The sequence below is a fragment of the Indicator indicator genome, chromosome 30 (genome assembly GCF_027791375.1).
Source record: "Indicator indicator isolate 239-I01 chromosome 30, UM_Iind_1.1, whole genome shotgun sequence".
NCBI lineage: Eukaryota > Metazoa > Chordata > Aves > Piciformes > Indicatoridae > Indicator > Indicator indicator.
The window spans coordinates 9,113,271-9,129,690 of NC_072039.1; the positions used below are offsets into that span (position 1 = coordinate 9,113,271).

General features: G+C 42.5%; 1 protein-coding gene across 3 annotated transcripts in view; it reads left to right on the forward strand.

Moving 5' to 3' along the window:
• Positions 1-16,078, forward strand: part of AUTS2 (activator of transcription and developmental regulator AUTS2) — a 793,740-nt gene extending 777,662 nt beyond the window's left edge. For all 3 annotated transcript variants that reach the window (XM_054394316.1, XM_054394317.1, XM_054394318.1), the window contains 7 exons: positions 476-505; positions 2,075-2,146; positions 6,691-6,832; positions 7,358-7,435; positions 8,775-8,858; positions 9,942-10,164; positions 14,839-16,078. In XM_054394316.1, coding sequence (XP_054250291.1) covers positions 476-505; positions 2,075-2,146; positions 6,691-6,832; positions 7,358-7,435; positions 8,775-8,858; positions 9,942-10,164; positions 14,839-16,078 — 1,869 coding nt within the window. The remainder of the gene's footprint in view (positions 1-475; positions 506-2,074; positions 2,147-6,690; positions 6,833-7,357; positions 7,436-8,774; positions 8,859-9,941; positions 10,165-14,838) is intronic.
• Positions 16,079-16,420: the final 342 nt, after the last annotated feature.

The following is a 16,420-nucleotide window of genomic DNA, read 5'->3' on the forward strand; positions in this document are numbered from 1 at the left end:
AGCAGACAGAGTCACTGGCTTCAGAAACACCTTTCCAGCTTGTTCCAACCTAATTCATGGGATCAAGCCTGTGAAAAAAGGTCCCTGTCTGCTATCCAGTCTTCTGAGAGCCAAGCAGCTTTGAAAGATGAGAACAGAAGTTTGCCCAAAGGATAGATCTGTGTTTTTCTTCAAAGCAGTTAACCAGCCATTTTTGTAGCATTAAATCAACAAATTAATGCAGATGCCAGAGGACAGAGTGCTCTGTGTGAGGCTTGTTTAGTTGCTTGTCAACACTTAGGTACAACAGCCATGGGGGGAGGGGAACCAGCTCAAATATGGAGGCTAAGGACTAATTATTATCTGAAAGAGCTTCATTTGAAAGTAAAATGATAACATTTTAATTTCATCTCTTAATGAAGCAATACAAATTTGTTAATTAAAGCAATTGTTTGAGTGACAGGCATGTAACCAAGCTGTCATTTCTTCTTCACAGTTGACAGATCCGTTCAGGCCCATGTTGAGGGTAAGAAATCTTCTTGTGATACAGTTTGTCAAGCTCATCTCAGTCCCCACTGTGTTAAAGCAGCAGACTAATTGTAAGGCAGTGCAGTGTTTCACCTTGGGTGCCTTACACTGTGTGGGTGAGCAGCATGGTCAGTCCTTAGCAGGCATCTTGTGGTCATGCAAGCAGAACACAGGGTTGGAAAGCTAGAATTTTTCTGTTCTTCTCATTCAACCCCAGAGCATGACTACTAGAGGTTAAATATTGATAATCCTTCTAGCACACTGAGCCAAATCTCAGAGACCTACCCTGCCAGTGATCCCCTGCCACTTCACAACAGACTGAAGGATTTTGCTTTGCATTATCCACTGTGTGTTTCCAGTGTTATTCAGTGTGGCACTTCCTACCCAAGTACCTCACTGTCAGGTATAGCCAGACAATCCATGTCAAACACTGAACAGTTTAGAAATCAGGATCAAAAGATCCGGTCTTCCCATGGTCCAAAAGGGGTTTTTCAGAGTGTTCAAGAAGGTCTAGGTTTTGACTGACCCAACCAAGTGAACTTCTTTAACCATTAGCACAGCCAGTTGCTGGGAGTAAGCAAAAGGCTTGACTTGAGGAGAGTACCTCTGTGAGCTGAGGTTTGGATTTTTTGTGTATTGGTTGTTGGGTGATACACACCTGGAAACAGAAGGCAGACCATATGCTGTGGTTTGTGAAGCATGTAAATTACCAGTAGCTTGAATAGCTTGAATTCCTGTGGTATTTTTAAATCAGCAGGAAGCAGTAGTTTTCTAGTTAACTACAGACCCCTAAATGACAAAATTAGAGAAGGTATATCCTGGATGAGTCTTTTTCAGTTAAGATGTCCTGGAAATGGTGTACAAAATCAAAAAGAAAATCTGAATAGCACTCTGGTTCTTTCCTCCCTCTCTCCTCCCCATGGCTTAAAAGCATGGTGACAGGAAGGATGCCAGGAACCTTACCAAACAGAGTGAATTGACTGACTTCCATTTTTTTCAGTATATTTATGAGCCAGAGTTTTGGAGGTACAGACCAGCAATTATATGCAGGGAGTCAGATGCATTTTGAAAAGCAGAGTGATCTTTCAAAGTGCTTTCATTATCATCTTTTGATGGAAAGGCTGGTCTTAGAATAGCTGCACATTCAGAAATGAACTCAATGTACAGTTGTGAAGTAGCCCAGCTATGCAGAGCAGCTGCTGACTGGGAGACAGTTCCACTGATTTCAGCAACACAAGCTGCATTCTCAGCCAGTGGCATCAGAAGACTACAAGAGAGCATAAAACCAAAGCCTGAGTTAATTTGGAGAGGAGAGAGACCAGACTGTTCCTGGATTTCCAGATAAACTTCTTAGCAAAGGGCAAATTCTTTTCATGTCTGGTTTCCCAAGAGGGTGGAGAGGGAAGACACCGAAGGGAGACTCTTGGCTTGCGGTTGTCTTGGCATGGGGGATCTCCTAGAGAAAATAGAGTGGGCTGAGGATTGGCAAAAGTTGCTAGAGCTAGAATAAAGCATCACAGGGTTTTGAAAGGTACTGATTCATGTCATATCCCTTTGTGTTTTCCAGAAACCTGGGAAGTGGTGTGCTATGCACGTTCACATCGCCTGGCAGATATACCATCACCAACAGAAAGTCAAGGTCAGTCTTTTTCACACCTCAATTTGAGATGAATGGCACAGAGCAAAGCTGTGAGAGGAAGAGTTTGCCTCTTGCTGTTAGCAGTTGTGTGGCACAGCTAATGTGCATGTATGTACACACACATCTATCTGGAGCATTACAGCATAACCTTCCATTTCATAGTGAAACCTAAAGGTAGAGTCTCAGCAATGTCTGTGATGCCTTGGAGTAAGGACACCAGGTCTGAGGTGATAACAACCAGTTTGTAGGTAGGAGGGGCTAAATGGGTGTGCCTGTGAGCTTTTATTTAAGGCTGAAGATACCAACATATCAAGATCAAATTTTTTTAAGTCTGGAGAAGCTTGGCACATGTATCCCATTCTTCTTGTGAATGTTCTTGGACAGAAGAGAGCATGGGAATCTTTCTCTTATCCCTAAGATGCTTTATCCAATGTGACTGCTCAGGCTACCATCAGTCTTTTCACAACTCCTCTTGTAGCTGGAGGTTGGCACCTGTGGGTGTCTGGGCTGGTGAGGCAGACACAGCCTCTCAGATGAAGTCATGCTATCCAGACACTGTCTCACTGCACCAAAGGTAAAGGGGTGGGAATCTTTCCTTTGTTGTACATGCTTTAAGACTTTAAGGGTAAGGGGCCGTGGCCTGAAACATGTCAGGGAAAAATCCTTTATTCATTTAATAGGTTATGCCCATTTTTACTTTAACTAATTCTTTTCATTGCTGATGGGATCTGTGAAGAAGGTTTCTTTCCCTTTACAATATTTTCATTGTTCTTTTCACTGAAAATTCTGTGCTGCTCCTGAGGTTTTTCAGCAAGTCAGGAAGGGTTGGTGTTCTTTTCTGCTCATACTCATACTTCAGGAGTCAAGAGCTTGTGTTAGAAAGGAAAATTAACAAGAAGTCCAGAGCTCTTTGCTGTCTATGAATGCAGCTGAATAGTGGAAGGTAGTGGTAGAAGAATATGAAGATGTTGAACAGCTACTAAAAACTGTAGCTAATAGAGTTTAAAAATAACCCTTTTAAACAAGGTTGACAGGTTAATTTGCTGCAGTAGACATATCTCTCTTCTCTGCTTCCTTATGTTTCCCCTGCTAGTGATCTTCATTCATCTTCCCATTATCAAAAAGACAAGATTATAGACCTAGAGAGTTAGATGGCCTTTTTTTTTTTTTTTTTTGAAAAGGTATTTTCTTGAAATGAAATTATTATTCCCAGGCTATCTATGTCCTTTGAATCTTCCTTGATTTGATATTCAGAGATAGGTCATAGTAGTGTATTTATAACTGACAGTAAATGCCATTTTCATGCAGACATTCTTTTACCTACTACTTTTCTACACTGCATGTTAAAAAAGAGGAATAAAGGCCATAAGTATAGGAAAGGAGGATATTCCTTGGCTTTTTGAAGCTGTGCATGATGATAATTTTGAGAATAATTGGGAAATGTATTTCACTATCTCATTTCAGTCAAAAGATTAGGTATGGTCTACAGTCAGCAGGGAGAGTTGGTTTATGTCCCCGTGGGCTGTCACTCCCCACATGGGAACAAAGTCTTCCCCAAGGGTGAAATCTTTAACTGAAGCCTCATTCAGAAGGATTTCTCCTGTATGCCTAAGTTTGTGAAAGTGCCTTTTTGTTCTGCACAAGCTGAAGATGCTGCCTGGCCACAGAGCAGGGAATAGAATATATCTACTCAAGAGTTTGAAGGTGTGCATGCAGTGCCACCAGACTGCTTGCAAAGTAAGGAAGAATTGGTAACTATCTGGCCTGCCTAGTAATTGCTTGCAGAGGGCAAGAGCAGACACTGAAGAAGCAGGCAAGATAGAACCTTTAAAACACAACCTTCCTGACCCTGGGAAAAATTGCATACAGCTGTGGATGCTGTTTGCCTGCCTATACCTCTGCACCAAGCCACAGTTCAGACCTCTGTAACCTGTCTGCACACCTAGGGAATTCCTCAGCCAAAGCCAGGACTGCATACCAGCTCTGGGCACAAAGCAATTTTACACTCCTTAGACTGACCAGTGTATTGCTGGCCTGGATTCAAGAGAGAATTTATGCTTCATAATTGGCCCTGTGTCTTTCAGGAGAGACCTTGTGGTCCAATCTAACATGCCATGAAATTAGTGCAGACATCTACACTGCTTTAGTGGGCTCTCAGTTAAGGTATGACACATTTGCTGGACTTAAATACATTCATAAGGATTATCAAGAGAGATGTTCTCCTGAACAGCATATGGGGATAAAAGAAATCTGTTCCATTTTCTTGGGTACTATTTTAAGGTAAACCAAGACACTCAAACCTCTGTTAACACATCCATGCTAGTCCTGTTCCTCTTCAGACAGGGGATTATTTTTTTTTCTCATCATTTAGAGCAGCACCGTTCATGTGGCTGCTATTAAAAGTTTCACCCAGCTTCTGCCATTCTGAGAAATTCCTGTCAGAAGTTTGTAACTTGGTTGTTAAAAAGAAGAAGAAAAAGAGTTCATGGCATAAAAATCTGGTACAAAGGCTTCAGCTAAGGCATCTGTATTTTCTGAAGTTTTTTTAATTATTAAAGCATTACAGTGTTGCTTTCTTGGAAGACATGACCTTAACTTTTTAACCTTTTCCATTTCAACATCCTTGCAGACTATTATTTCAAAGCATTATAGAATCATAGATTCATAAAAGTTAGAAAAGACCTCTAAGATTCTTTACAGTGAGGGTGGTGAGACACTGGAACAGGTTACCCAGGGAGGTTGTAGATGCTTCTTCTCTGGAGGTGTTCAAGGCCAGGTTGGATGAGGCCTTGAGCAGTCTTCTCCAGTGAAAGGTGTCCCTGCCCATGGCAGGGGGGTTGAAAGGAGATGATCTTTAAAGTCCCTTCTAAGTCAAATCATTCTATGAATCATAAGAGTCCAACCTTCTACCCAACACCTCCATGCCCACTAGAAAAAGTGGTGTTTTAGCACTAGATAAAGCCTTTATTTTACCCCTCCTCTTTTTTGTTTTATTATTCTCATAGCCACTAGACATGTTACTTGAAAAGCAGCTACTAGGCATGCACATTAACTTGCTCATAACTTTTTAATATGCATATTTATATCACTGTAATAGTCTGTCCTCAGAGCTGGCACAGTATTAAATACTGATTTATAAAGCGTGACATGCTCCAGAATTACTGTTAAGGTCTGATTCAGTGTTACACATTTGTAAATCCTTTCAGCTGACCTGCACAATTAATCAGCAATCTGTGTTTAGGGAGTTCTGGCAGCACAGGTAATTGGGAATTTGGTTTTCCTTTCCATTCTATAAAACTACTGAAGTAGAGACTGATACAATGAGTACATGGCACAAAGGAGAGCCCACCCTTCATCCACTGATCATTTACAATTCAGCTACTTCAGCAGATTCATAGAATCATTGGTTTGGGTTGGAAGCAACCTCAAGGATCATGCAGTTCCAAGCTCCCTGCCATGTGCAAGGAACACCTTCCTCTAGACCAGGTAGCTCAAGACCCTGTCAGACATGGCCTTGAACACCTCTAGAGAGGGGGCATCCACAGCCTCCCTGTTCCAGTGTTTCACCACCCTTACTGTAAAGAATTTCTTCCTAATCTCCACTCTAAATCTCCCCTCTTCCAGCTCAAAGCCATTCCCTCTCATCCTGTCACTACAAGCCCTTGTAGAAAGTCCTTCCCCAGCTTTCTTGCAGGCCCCCTTCAGGTACTGGAAGGCTGTTCTAAGGTCTCCCTCGAGCCTTCACTTTTCCAGGCTGACAGCCCCACTAGAAGAAAGCAAGCCTGCTGATTCTCATACTTTATAAATAAAGACAGCAACTCAGAGTGCTTTGAATGGGGAATGCAAGCAGCCCAAATGGGATTTCAGTTTGTTAGACTCAAATACTTTAATTGGATTTATTTGAGCCCCTGACTTGCTCAGTGGCAGTCAGAGTGGCACTGAAAGATACACTGCATCAAGGGTCTCTTGATTGCAGCTTCACATTTAAAATTAATGGTTATGGTGTCCTCTGGCTGTTCTCTGCTGTAACTGGCTGGCTGGCAAGGGATTCCTGCCATGGAAGAGGGTCAGCTGGCAGCTGTGCCTGTTACACTGGATGCTTTCACCCAGCTTTTAACATGCCTGCCCACCTGGGATCAGATCCAAATGAACAATGCTCTTCAGCTTTGCTATTATTATTTTAAGACAGACCTTTTCTAACAGCTAAGCAAGTGTCTGAGGCCTCTTCAAAGATTTTTATGTTTGTTCTTTAAGTCAGGTCTGTGCTGAAATGCTTTGCTCCAGAGGGATGGATTTGAGCAGATGTGAAAACACTGTTGGAATTTGCAGGAAATGTGTCCTGGGAGCCTGAGATTTTCTCTCTCTGCCTTAGATAACTCTTCCAGGAAAACAGCTGTGCACCTATGCTTGAGGTCCCAAAAAGTAATATTCCTGTTAAAATGTCAGTTAGTACAAATAAACTGCTATACTCACATCATTCTGAAAGGGCCTTTTACTGCTATCTTTTAGGAGAGTCTCTTCCAAACCCTGTTTTTACATTTCAGAAACAGATGCAATCTGATCCACACAAGCTGGACTTTGGCCTGAAACCTGAATTTCTGAGCAGGCCACCAGGCCCCAGCCTTTTTGGAGCCATCCACCACCCCCATGACCTGGCCCGGCCCTCGACTCTCTTCTCCACAGCCAGTGAGTACTGAGAAGTGAAATCCTTTTCTTGTGGTATTCTTGTTCAAATGCTAATCCTTGCCAGGTTAAAAGGAAATTTCCCATATGCTTTTGGCTTATGAACTCTCTGCAAGACATGCCAGGGGCTACCAGTGTGTTTGATAAATATTTTAGAGTTCTGTATGCTTTCAAAGAAAGCCCATCCTGAAATGCCCTGCAGTAGTAAATGGAGGAGTATTTCTTCCCCCAGTGATGTCGGATGCATTGTGGAGATGACAGGTTGGAAGTAAGCTGTATTTTACATGCTCTTCTGTTTTTTAATGTGCTGAAATATTCCCACCCTGCCCTTTATACTCTAACTGGGAATTTCTGTTTAGCAAAGCAGCTGCTAGTTGCATACTGTCCTATCCTGAGAGCCCCCACCAGTGTTCAGCAACCTCTGCTCACGTGAGCTGCCATTTAACAACTGAGAGTCAAACCCAGAGCACAGAAAGTCTCTTTCCAAACCCTTGCTAGGAATTCACCCCTTTTGCTTTGTTTTGGCAGGTGGGGGTCATCCAGCTGGCACCCCTTTTGGCCCACCACCTCACCACAGCAACTTCCTCAACCCAGCTGCTCATTTAGGTACGTTCTTTCTGCCACTAATGGTGAATACAGTTCAGAAGCAACACACTCTGACCATTGAGACCATTAAAGGTTTCCTTCATGGAGTATCTTAGAGTATGCTACCTACCTGACCTCTACAAATTGCACATTTCAACCATTTAATTTTAGCTGTTACCCAAGTAGCAGTTCTGAATGCACAGAATAATGTTGCTGGCAGCATGGTTTGAAAGCAGGCTGGATGTCAGAGGAGCAGAGGGTAAGGTTTCACTGTAGTCTGGTGTGTAACCAGTGTAATGAAACACCTTAAGGCTTCAGTTCATAGAGGTTTTTATTTTCCTAACTCCTGCTCTTTTCCCATTTGAGTGGGAAAGATCTTTAATATCTTATGATCTGGCCTCAGATGTGCCATAGTGAAAATCAGTGAATATGCATTAAAAAATGGAGTCACCCAAGTTACCGAATGTTGTTATTTCCCATCTAAACTTCTTGATGTTCTAGTAAGGTGGTTGTTCTGCTGTCTACAGAAGCATCTGAGATCAAAACTTTAAGCTCATGTTCTAGTTTGCATAGAGAAGGATTTGGAAGGGTCACCAAATTGATGCAGGAGACTGACAGTGTAGGTTTGTCATTCTGCAGTTAGCTACCTATAGGACATGCTTGGTCTGTACTTCCTTTGCTCTGTGCTGGTATTTATCAGGAGTAGCTTCATCAAAATTATTTAGATTTCTCCAAAACAGAGAAGAGTATTTGTTCCATGTGACTTAATCTATACCCTGTGTGCTTTAACTGCTACAAAAACTTAGTCCAGTATTTTTCAGCCCACGTTTTCATACAGCATTAGCAATACCTATCCCAAGGATTACACAGTGCTCAGGTCAGCATGACATGTCATTATAACAAGACATTTTATTTACATCCTGGCTAAGGTTTAGGGGACATGGCCTGAAGGCTTTAGGAGCAGAGTTGCCTGAGTTAATAACAGTCTTGCTAGCCAGGGACATTTCCTGAGAAAAAACATGGAATTGAATTGGAGGAAAATAAAAGGACATAAAAATGTAGGTGTTTGCAGGTTTTAAATGAAGTAGCTACCTATGCTGAAGTGGAAGCCTCAGGACCATGTATATTTTAACATCTTGTTTTCCATTGAAGAAGTTTTTCTAGTAAGACAACTGTCACTGAAAACAAGCAGGGGGTTTATGCCTCACAATCACTGCCGTGTAGCGGGAGGATGGCATTCAACTCCCGATGGGCACAGCCTGAGCTCTCAGGCAGGCTTAATGCAGTTGGATATCATCCTAATGCTTCACCATGGTTCCCAAGCTGCCAGCCAGCTTCAGCTGTTTCTGTTGGTTTGCAGAGCCTTTCAATCGACCGGCTTCCTTCAGCGGGCTCACTGCGGTGGGCAGCAATGCCTTCGGGGGACTCGGCAACCCGACAGTTAGTGAGTAACCTCTTTGCTTCTCACTTCTTTGCTGTGCAATGCAGGACATAGAGTGGTGGTGACTATTTGCTGTCTTTCTGTACCAATTGTGTAGACCACTAAGAGATGGGAATTTGAAAAGCTACCTATTTCTTCTAAATAACAGCATCTTTTAGTCGTCAGAAAATGATTTTCTGATACATCAGTAAATGATTTTCTGATACATCAGTTAATGATTTTCTGACACATCAGTTAATGATTTTCTGACACATCAGTAAATGATTTTCTGATACATCAGTAAATGATTTTCTGATACATCAGTAAACGATTTTCTGATACATCAGTTAACGATTTTCTGATATATCAGGAAATGATTTTCCTAATAGTCTGGGTTGAACATAGTACTAAATGTCACCATTGCATCATTCAGTAATTAAAAAAAAACCAAACATAAAACAAATAACAGTACCTGAGTCTAAGGAGTTTGTGAAATTTGGTTTTGTTGCATGTTCAAACCTCGCTGATGTGTGCAGCATCCTTAGCTGTGGATGGGAACATTTTTTTTGTTCTTTTCCTTTCTCACCAGTAAGCCAGGACATGTGCCTGGCAAAGATCACTAACCTGCATCTATTTGTCCAGGATCATCAACATTTCTCTAGATTTGGCCAGTCACAAATGATCATCCTTAGAAAAAACACTCTCTTTCTCCATGCTTCAAATCTGGCATGATTCTGGTCGCATATCCTTGTGCTTTGGTTCAGGATCAAATGCAACAAGTTCCATTATTTATAGTTCGAAATAATGGTCATTTCCTGGTGTCTCCAAAATATTTGGAATAAGGATCATTGCCACTTCTACCTTACTTCATCCCCCGTCAATTTTATCCACAGCATTTCCCTTTCCAATTAAAACAGCTGTCAGATGCCTGCCCATTTTTAGGAATGAGACCCTCTAATGAATCTCTGTTAATTTCCTTTCCTTTTCCAGCTCCCAATAATATGTATTCATTTTAACTCTGAGTGCTGTAAAAGTTTTTTTGGTAAGTACCTTCACTAGAGCATACCTTTTTCTTAAACCTTTTTGTTTTCCACTTCACCATTTCAGCACCCAACTCAATGTTCGGCCACAAGGATGGCCCCAGTATGCAGAGCTTTAGCAACCCTCACGAGCCCTGGAACCGACTGCACCGAACTCCTCCTTCGTTCCCGACCCCTCCGCCCTGGCTGAAGCCAGGAGAGCTGGAGCGCAGTTCATCTGCTGCAGCTCATGACAGAGATAGAGATGTAGATAAACGAGACTCATCTGTTAGTAAAGATGACAAAGAAAGGTACGAAAGAACACTTCCAAGAATTGTCTAGTTCAAAGCTTGGGGCTCTGTTCCGCTTTTAACCCTTCCCAGCCTGGCACATGGTTAAACCAGAGCTTCAGCAGAGGGGCGCCTGGAGAGCTGACGCCATGGCTGCCTGCCGCAGGGTACCATGGAGGATGCTGGTTTCTAACTCAGGTGTGTCCTCCTGCATCTGTTTCTCTTCTCACTTGCACTGCACTTCGCCTGAAGGAGCTTTGCTGGAGGCATAAGTCAGGCAGTGTCAAGTGAGAACAGAATCAGACCCACACCCTGACTTGTGGGTCACATTGTCACAGGTCTTTTGCAGACTTAATGCGTAGATAGGTGCCTGACAGGGTGAAAAAAATGATTATCAAGTCCATCAGACATGTATCTGCACTTTCCATTACCTGAATGGCTTCATAAATCAGACCCTATCTACAAAGCAAATGACACAACCTCCCTCTTCAGAAATGGCCTGACCAGAGGGACCACTGAAACAGCTGTAAAATTGCATCACTCTAAAGTGTATCAGGTCTGTCACCTTCCAATACCACAGTATGTTTCAGTGCATGCAGTTGACTAAATAAACCTTAATCCCTCCCACCCAAAAAAAGGAAGCCACACACACATGCACTGCTGTTACACACCTTCAGGCACAGGTGTACATGGACTTGCACACTAACATGTCCAGGCTGGGAAGGGTTAATGGAAAATAAAACCTGGTCATATATTTTTTTGTCAGGACTGTTCCCATTATACAGTTAACTCAATAACAATTCCTCTTAACATTTAAGGACCAAATTAGAAGAATTTGCCATTCAGCAAGTGTCATGCCTTCCTTGAAAAAAATATAGAGAGGCTAATTTCAGCTGTTTTTTTCAGTGGTGGCTTAATGGCTTTCCTGTTAAGTTTGCACATTACTTTACTACATAATGGATATTTTGTCTAATTTTTTAGCATAAAAGAATATTTAGGAGATGTGCTTTTCTGACTTCTCTGTCACTAACCCAAACACAGGCCTTAGTAGCCTTCTCTAAAAGAAGTTATGCTAACACATTAGATATTTGGAAACCAAAACATTTAAGAGCTTTCCTGTGGTGGTGTAAAATGTGAAGAGCAAGTCAAACTACAGATTTTTTTCACCTACATTTTCCATTTGGAATATTTCTGTTTGGTAGCATAGCTTCATTATTTTCATGTCTGGTGTTAATGCTTCAAAATAAATTGCTGCTACAAATTGGGGATTCTGCCCTGCAAAATGTTTAAGCATGTGAGTAACTTTACTGGCTTGAATGGCAAAGCATTTTAGTTACTAATGACATGGGGAGTCTTTAGAATTCTGGGATTATTTCAGTTGCTGTTGTGTTGTTTTCTTATGAAGTGTTCCTGCTGAAGAAAATCCCTTTCCAAAATACATTCCTTGCAAGATGCTTTGGCACTGCCTGAACTCCATACCATAGCTCAGAACATATTTATTTTCAATAATTTGAGAGCTTAAAAGTCAGCATCATTCATACCTCATTCTTCTGCACAATTATGGCTTCCAGTTTAGCACAACGATGTTTTCACCAATCTAGTGTTGCTGTGCATCCATCTGTGTGGTTTTGAAGAGTTCTACTTTGCAGCATGCTCACACTGTTGCCTGTATGAGAAGATGCTGAGAATCCCTTCCTGGAGATGTGCTCCCTATGTAGCTTAATGCCTGGAGTAGTTTGTGAGCCTCTCGTTCCTATTCTTTATCTTCAGTGGCATCCAGCAGGGTGAGGATGTAGCCCTGCTTTCTAGTTGAGGTCCCAATCTCTGTTACCTACTTTAAACTAATTTGCCCAAGCAGGACTAACTGGAAATCACACCTGGAGGTATGATTTAATCTCAAAATCATCCTATCATCAAGGGTCTAGCTTTATCAGCCGTCTTGCCAAAAGCATTCATCTAGATTTCTTCTGTTAGCAGTGGAAAGGTACCTTAGATGCCTCATAGCTTGGCTCTTTCCCATCTAAGATTGGTGTTAGAGAGGGGTGCAGTGAATCCCTGTTCTTGGATAAGCTGTATGGCCAGTGCACCACAGCCCCCTCCCAGCTAGACCGAGATAAGGAAATCCCTCAAGATAGCTTAGATAATAGGAAACCTAGAAATAGAAATCCATGAACCTTTCCTAGGTGCAGAGGTAGCTGGGGGGTTACACTGCAATGTCCTGATACAGTCCCTGCTTTCTCCTGGGGGATGGTTTTCTTTGCTTTGAGGATTTTCATATTCCAGACCAGCATTAGGGGATAAAAACCCCAGTACAAGTAGCTACTGTGAAAACTGGGGTTTGTTCCTCTCTGTGGTATTTTATTAAAAAGATGTCACTGAGCAATTCCATTCTAGTAATAACATTTAAGTGGGTGTAATCCTAGAGCATTAAGAAACTCACCAACCCAACATAAGTGAGGCAAAGTACATGGGATGAGATACTCAGTATCTTTCAGTGCAGCATACAGCCTCAAAACATACCTTACTTACTAGTGAGTTGATTTGAGGACATGATTTTCATTTTCTTCTTTGTAGAGACAGAGGCTCAGAGCTTTTCCCAGATTATTCACCAAAGGAGCCCTTAGCAAATCTGACAAGAAATTATTCCCTCTCTGACCACTGAACTACATGGAGCTCACTTAAGTGAGCTGTATAATCAATAACCTCTTGAATTAATGCCACCAGTGTAATTGAATAGGATGCAATTGGCAAAGGAATATGTTATTTGGGTTGCAATGTTTCTCTTTAGTTATGGAACATGCTTGTTATCTTCTCTAAATGTTAGTTACATAGAAAGTGGATTGAGTATCAACAAAAGGGCTCAATAAGCTCACCTAGTGAAATAAAACAACTGAGGGTGCCCTGGACAAAATAAATAAAAGACCAGGTGTCGCAGAGTCCACAAGCCAGTGCTTGCCCAGGAAAGTAAAAGATTGGAGTCTTCATGTTGAGAAACTTTCATTGGAGTGCTTTGCCCTGTTCTCAGTGTGTCCAAATCTGGAAGCTGTTAAATCTAATGATCTCAACTTTAGTGAAAAACAAGAGTAGGGAAATTAGAACCAGGACACAATTTTCAGACTGTTGAGGGCTCAGTCAGTCAAAGCAGAACCTGATACCAAGGAGTCAGTTGGCAGTCAGTGCAGACTAGGCAGTTCTCATACTGAAAGCACCACGTTACAGATGTTTTCTAGCAGTTACATTCTGGATTCTTGGAGGTCTCTCAGACATGGCCCATAAAATGACAGCTTCAACAACTCAGTCTAGACACAGCAAAAGATGTGTCTGGTGAGATTATAATGAGAGTTGTCTTATGAAAGATAACTTTCTGCAGTTCCACCATGCAAAAGTATCTGCGAGTAGATAATGCAGTTTAGCTCAGCAAAAAAAGTAGGTAGGAGAAATTGTAGAGGTGAAGGAGCAGAATTTCCATGCTCAGCAAACAGCACGTGTCTGGCACTGGATGTGGATATCTGGAGCTGTCTTTATGGATAGACTCTATCCCGGAGACCAGTTGAAATTAGTGAGCAGTTAGAATCCCTGGAACTGACGAATCAGATTTGCTTTATGAAATTGATTCACTTTAACCAGGAAGGCTTTTTTACTCAGTGTTCCCCATAACAACTCCTGGTCAGCACTGCTTCCAAAAATAGTTAGTATGAAATCCATTTGTATGTTTAGATTGTTGTCCATTGCAAGGTGATAACTCTCTAATTTTTTTGCGACACAAATACATTTGAAAGATAGAATGAATTCACAGTATTTTGAGATCTACCATTGTCAGGGAGAAGCATTGGTCCCATCCTTACTCTGCTTGCTCTGCCCTGGAAAGGGGAAAGGGTTGGTAATCTGAAGAGCAACTGAGAGGAGATATTTGCAAAGATACTTGAGTAATGGAGCATCTGGGGTAGACTGATCTCTGCTGAGGAAGTCAGCAAATGATCTAGGCATGATGGCCACCTCTGTGTAAACACAGTGAGGTCATTGGACACATAGAGAAATCTCTACCTGTTCAGAGAGGTGGATGATCAGTGTCACTGCTGGTGTCTTGAGAAGCTTTGTTTTCAGTTCTAAGAAGTAAACTGCATAGGAGAAGTAAACTGAAAAGGTAGAAGGTGGAAGAGAATAGAGATGAGACAAGGAATTAGTAATGTACATAGGTCTAGAAATGTTTATAAGGTCCAGTTGAACAAAATGACATCTATTTTCCCTAACGTTTTCTTAGTAGAAGATTCAGGTAAAGTGTTACCAATAATGTAGTTTGGATTTAGTTACTTCAGTTTTTTCAGATAAAATTGATATGTTTTTATTTTCCTCACTCTCTTCTTTGCAAACAATTAAGTCCATTGCCTTAGAAATGTATGTACTAGAACGAGAGTCCCTTGGGAACCGTCTGTGGGCTTCTGTGTTTGAAATCTCAATCACATCATTTGCAAAGCAGCTCTGGGCTTTTTCTTCTTGGAGGCCAAGATAAGAGAGTAGGCCTAGCTTCAGAGATGGGATGTTCTTCTGGTGTTGTAGGTGTGCAAAAGGAACAGTGCATTTAATGGTGCATGTTAGTAGCTTTCTGTAAAGCAAGAAGTATGAAGTCAGACATCCTGGATGCTTTGTTGTCTTTGCAGTTTCTCATGCCTTTGTTTTTACACTTCGTTCTTTTAGGGAGAGCATTGAGAAAAGACACTCCAGCCATCCTTCGCCAGCACCTATCCATCCAGTAAACTCCCTCGGCCATAATCGCAGCTCAAGTGAGCAGATCAGGAGCCATCTGAATCCCGAGGGTCGAGAAAAAGAGAAGCCCAAAGAACGAGAGAGGGATCACTCCGAATCGCGGAAGGAAATCAGCGTTGAAGAGCACAAGGTGAAGGACAACTACATTACGGAGAAAGAAGGCCTGAGCCATGAAAGCCGTGTGGTGGAAGAATCTAAGCAAATGCCCAGGGTTCCTTCACCCTATGCTAGGCCCCCCGTTGTGGAAAGCACCAGGCCTAACAGTACTTCAAACCGTGAGGCCGAGAGGAAGACCGAGCCGGCGTATGAGAACCCCAAGAAAAGCAATGAAGTCAAAGTGAAGGAGGAGCGAAAGGAAGACCATGACGTTCAACCTGAGGGACCTCAGACTCATAGGTCATCTGATCAGCCACCACCTATATCTACATCGAATGTCCATCCAAGTCCTTTAGTGTCTATGCCCATGACTGTAGGTGTAACTGGTATACATCACATGAACAGCATCAGTGGCCTGGATAGGACTCGCATGATGACCCCTTTTATGGGAATTAGCCCGATTCCTGGTGGAGAACGTTTCCCCTATCCTTCTTTCCACTGGGATCCAATGAGAGATCCCTTAAGAGATCCCTACAGAGAGCTAGATATTCATCGGAGAGACCCCCTGGGCAGAGACTTTTTGCTAAGAAACGACCCCCTTCACCGTCTTTCTGCGCCGAGGTTGTACGAAGCAGACAGGTCATTCAGGGATCGGGAACCCCACGACTACAATCACCACCACCATCACCACCACCCTCTCTCCGTAGACCCTCGACGTGAGCACGAGAGGGGCAACCACCTGGATGAGAGGGAGCGGTTGCACATGCTCCGAGAGGACTATGAACATGCACGCCTGCACTCAGTTCACCCTGCAGCCTTGGATGGGCACCTGCCTCACCCAAGCCTCATCACGCCAGGACTTCCTAGCATGCACTACCCCAGAGTCAGTCCCCCAACGGGACACCAAAACGGCATCCTCAACAAAACGCCCCCCACAGCAGCTCTCAGTGCCCCTCCACCTCTTATTTCTACTCTGGGACCTCGGCCTGGGTCTCCCAGAAGGACTACTCCTCTGTCAACAGAGATGAGAGAGAGGCCTCCCTCTCACACCCTCAAGGACATTGAAGCTCGATAAGCTGAGCGAGGCTCACTAAAAACCGGAGCAAGAGGGACAGAGCGTTGTAAATGAACATAACCTAGAGACCTTCTTACTAGTCATTGATACAGACTGGGGATGTGACCCACTGTACCATATGTATAGACCTGAGTGCAAAGATTTTGAAATGTTTTTTTTGTATATTATATGTTGAAATTTTCCAGATCTTTTAGCCAAGTCCATGATGTTCCTCGTGTCTCCTACCCTATATTTTATTTCTAGCTTAAAAATGTCAAAATATGAACTGAAGAACAAGATGTCCATCTGAACGATTTGACCAGAAACAAACCACCACCACCACCAGTCCACCAGTGTCAACCA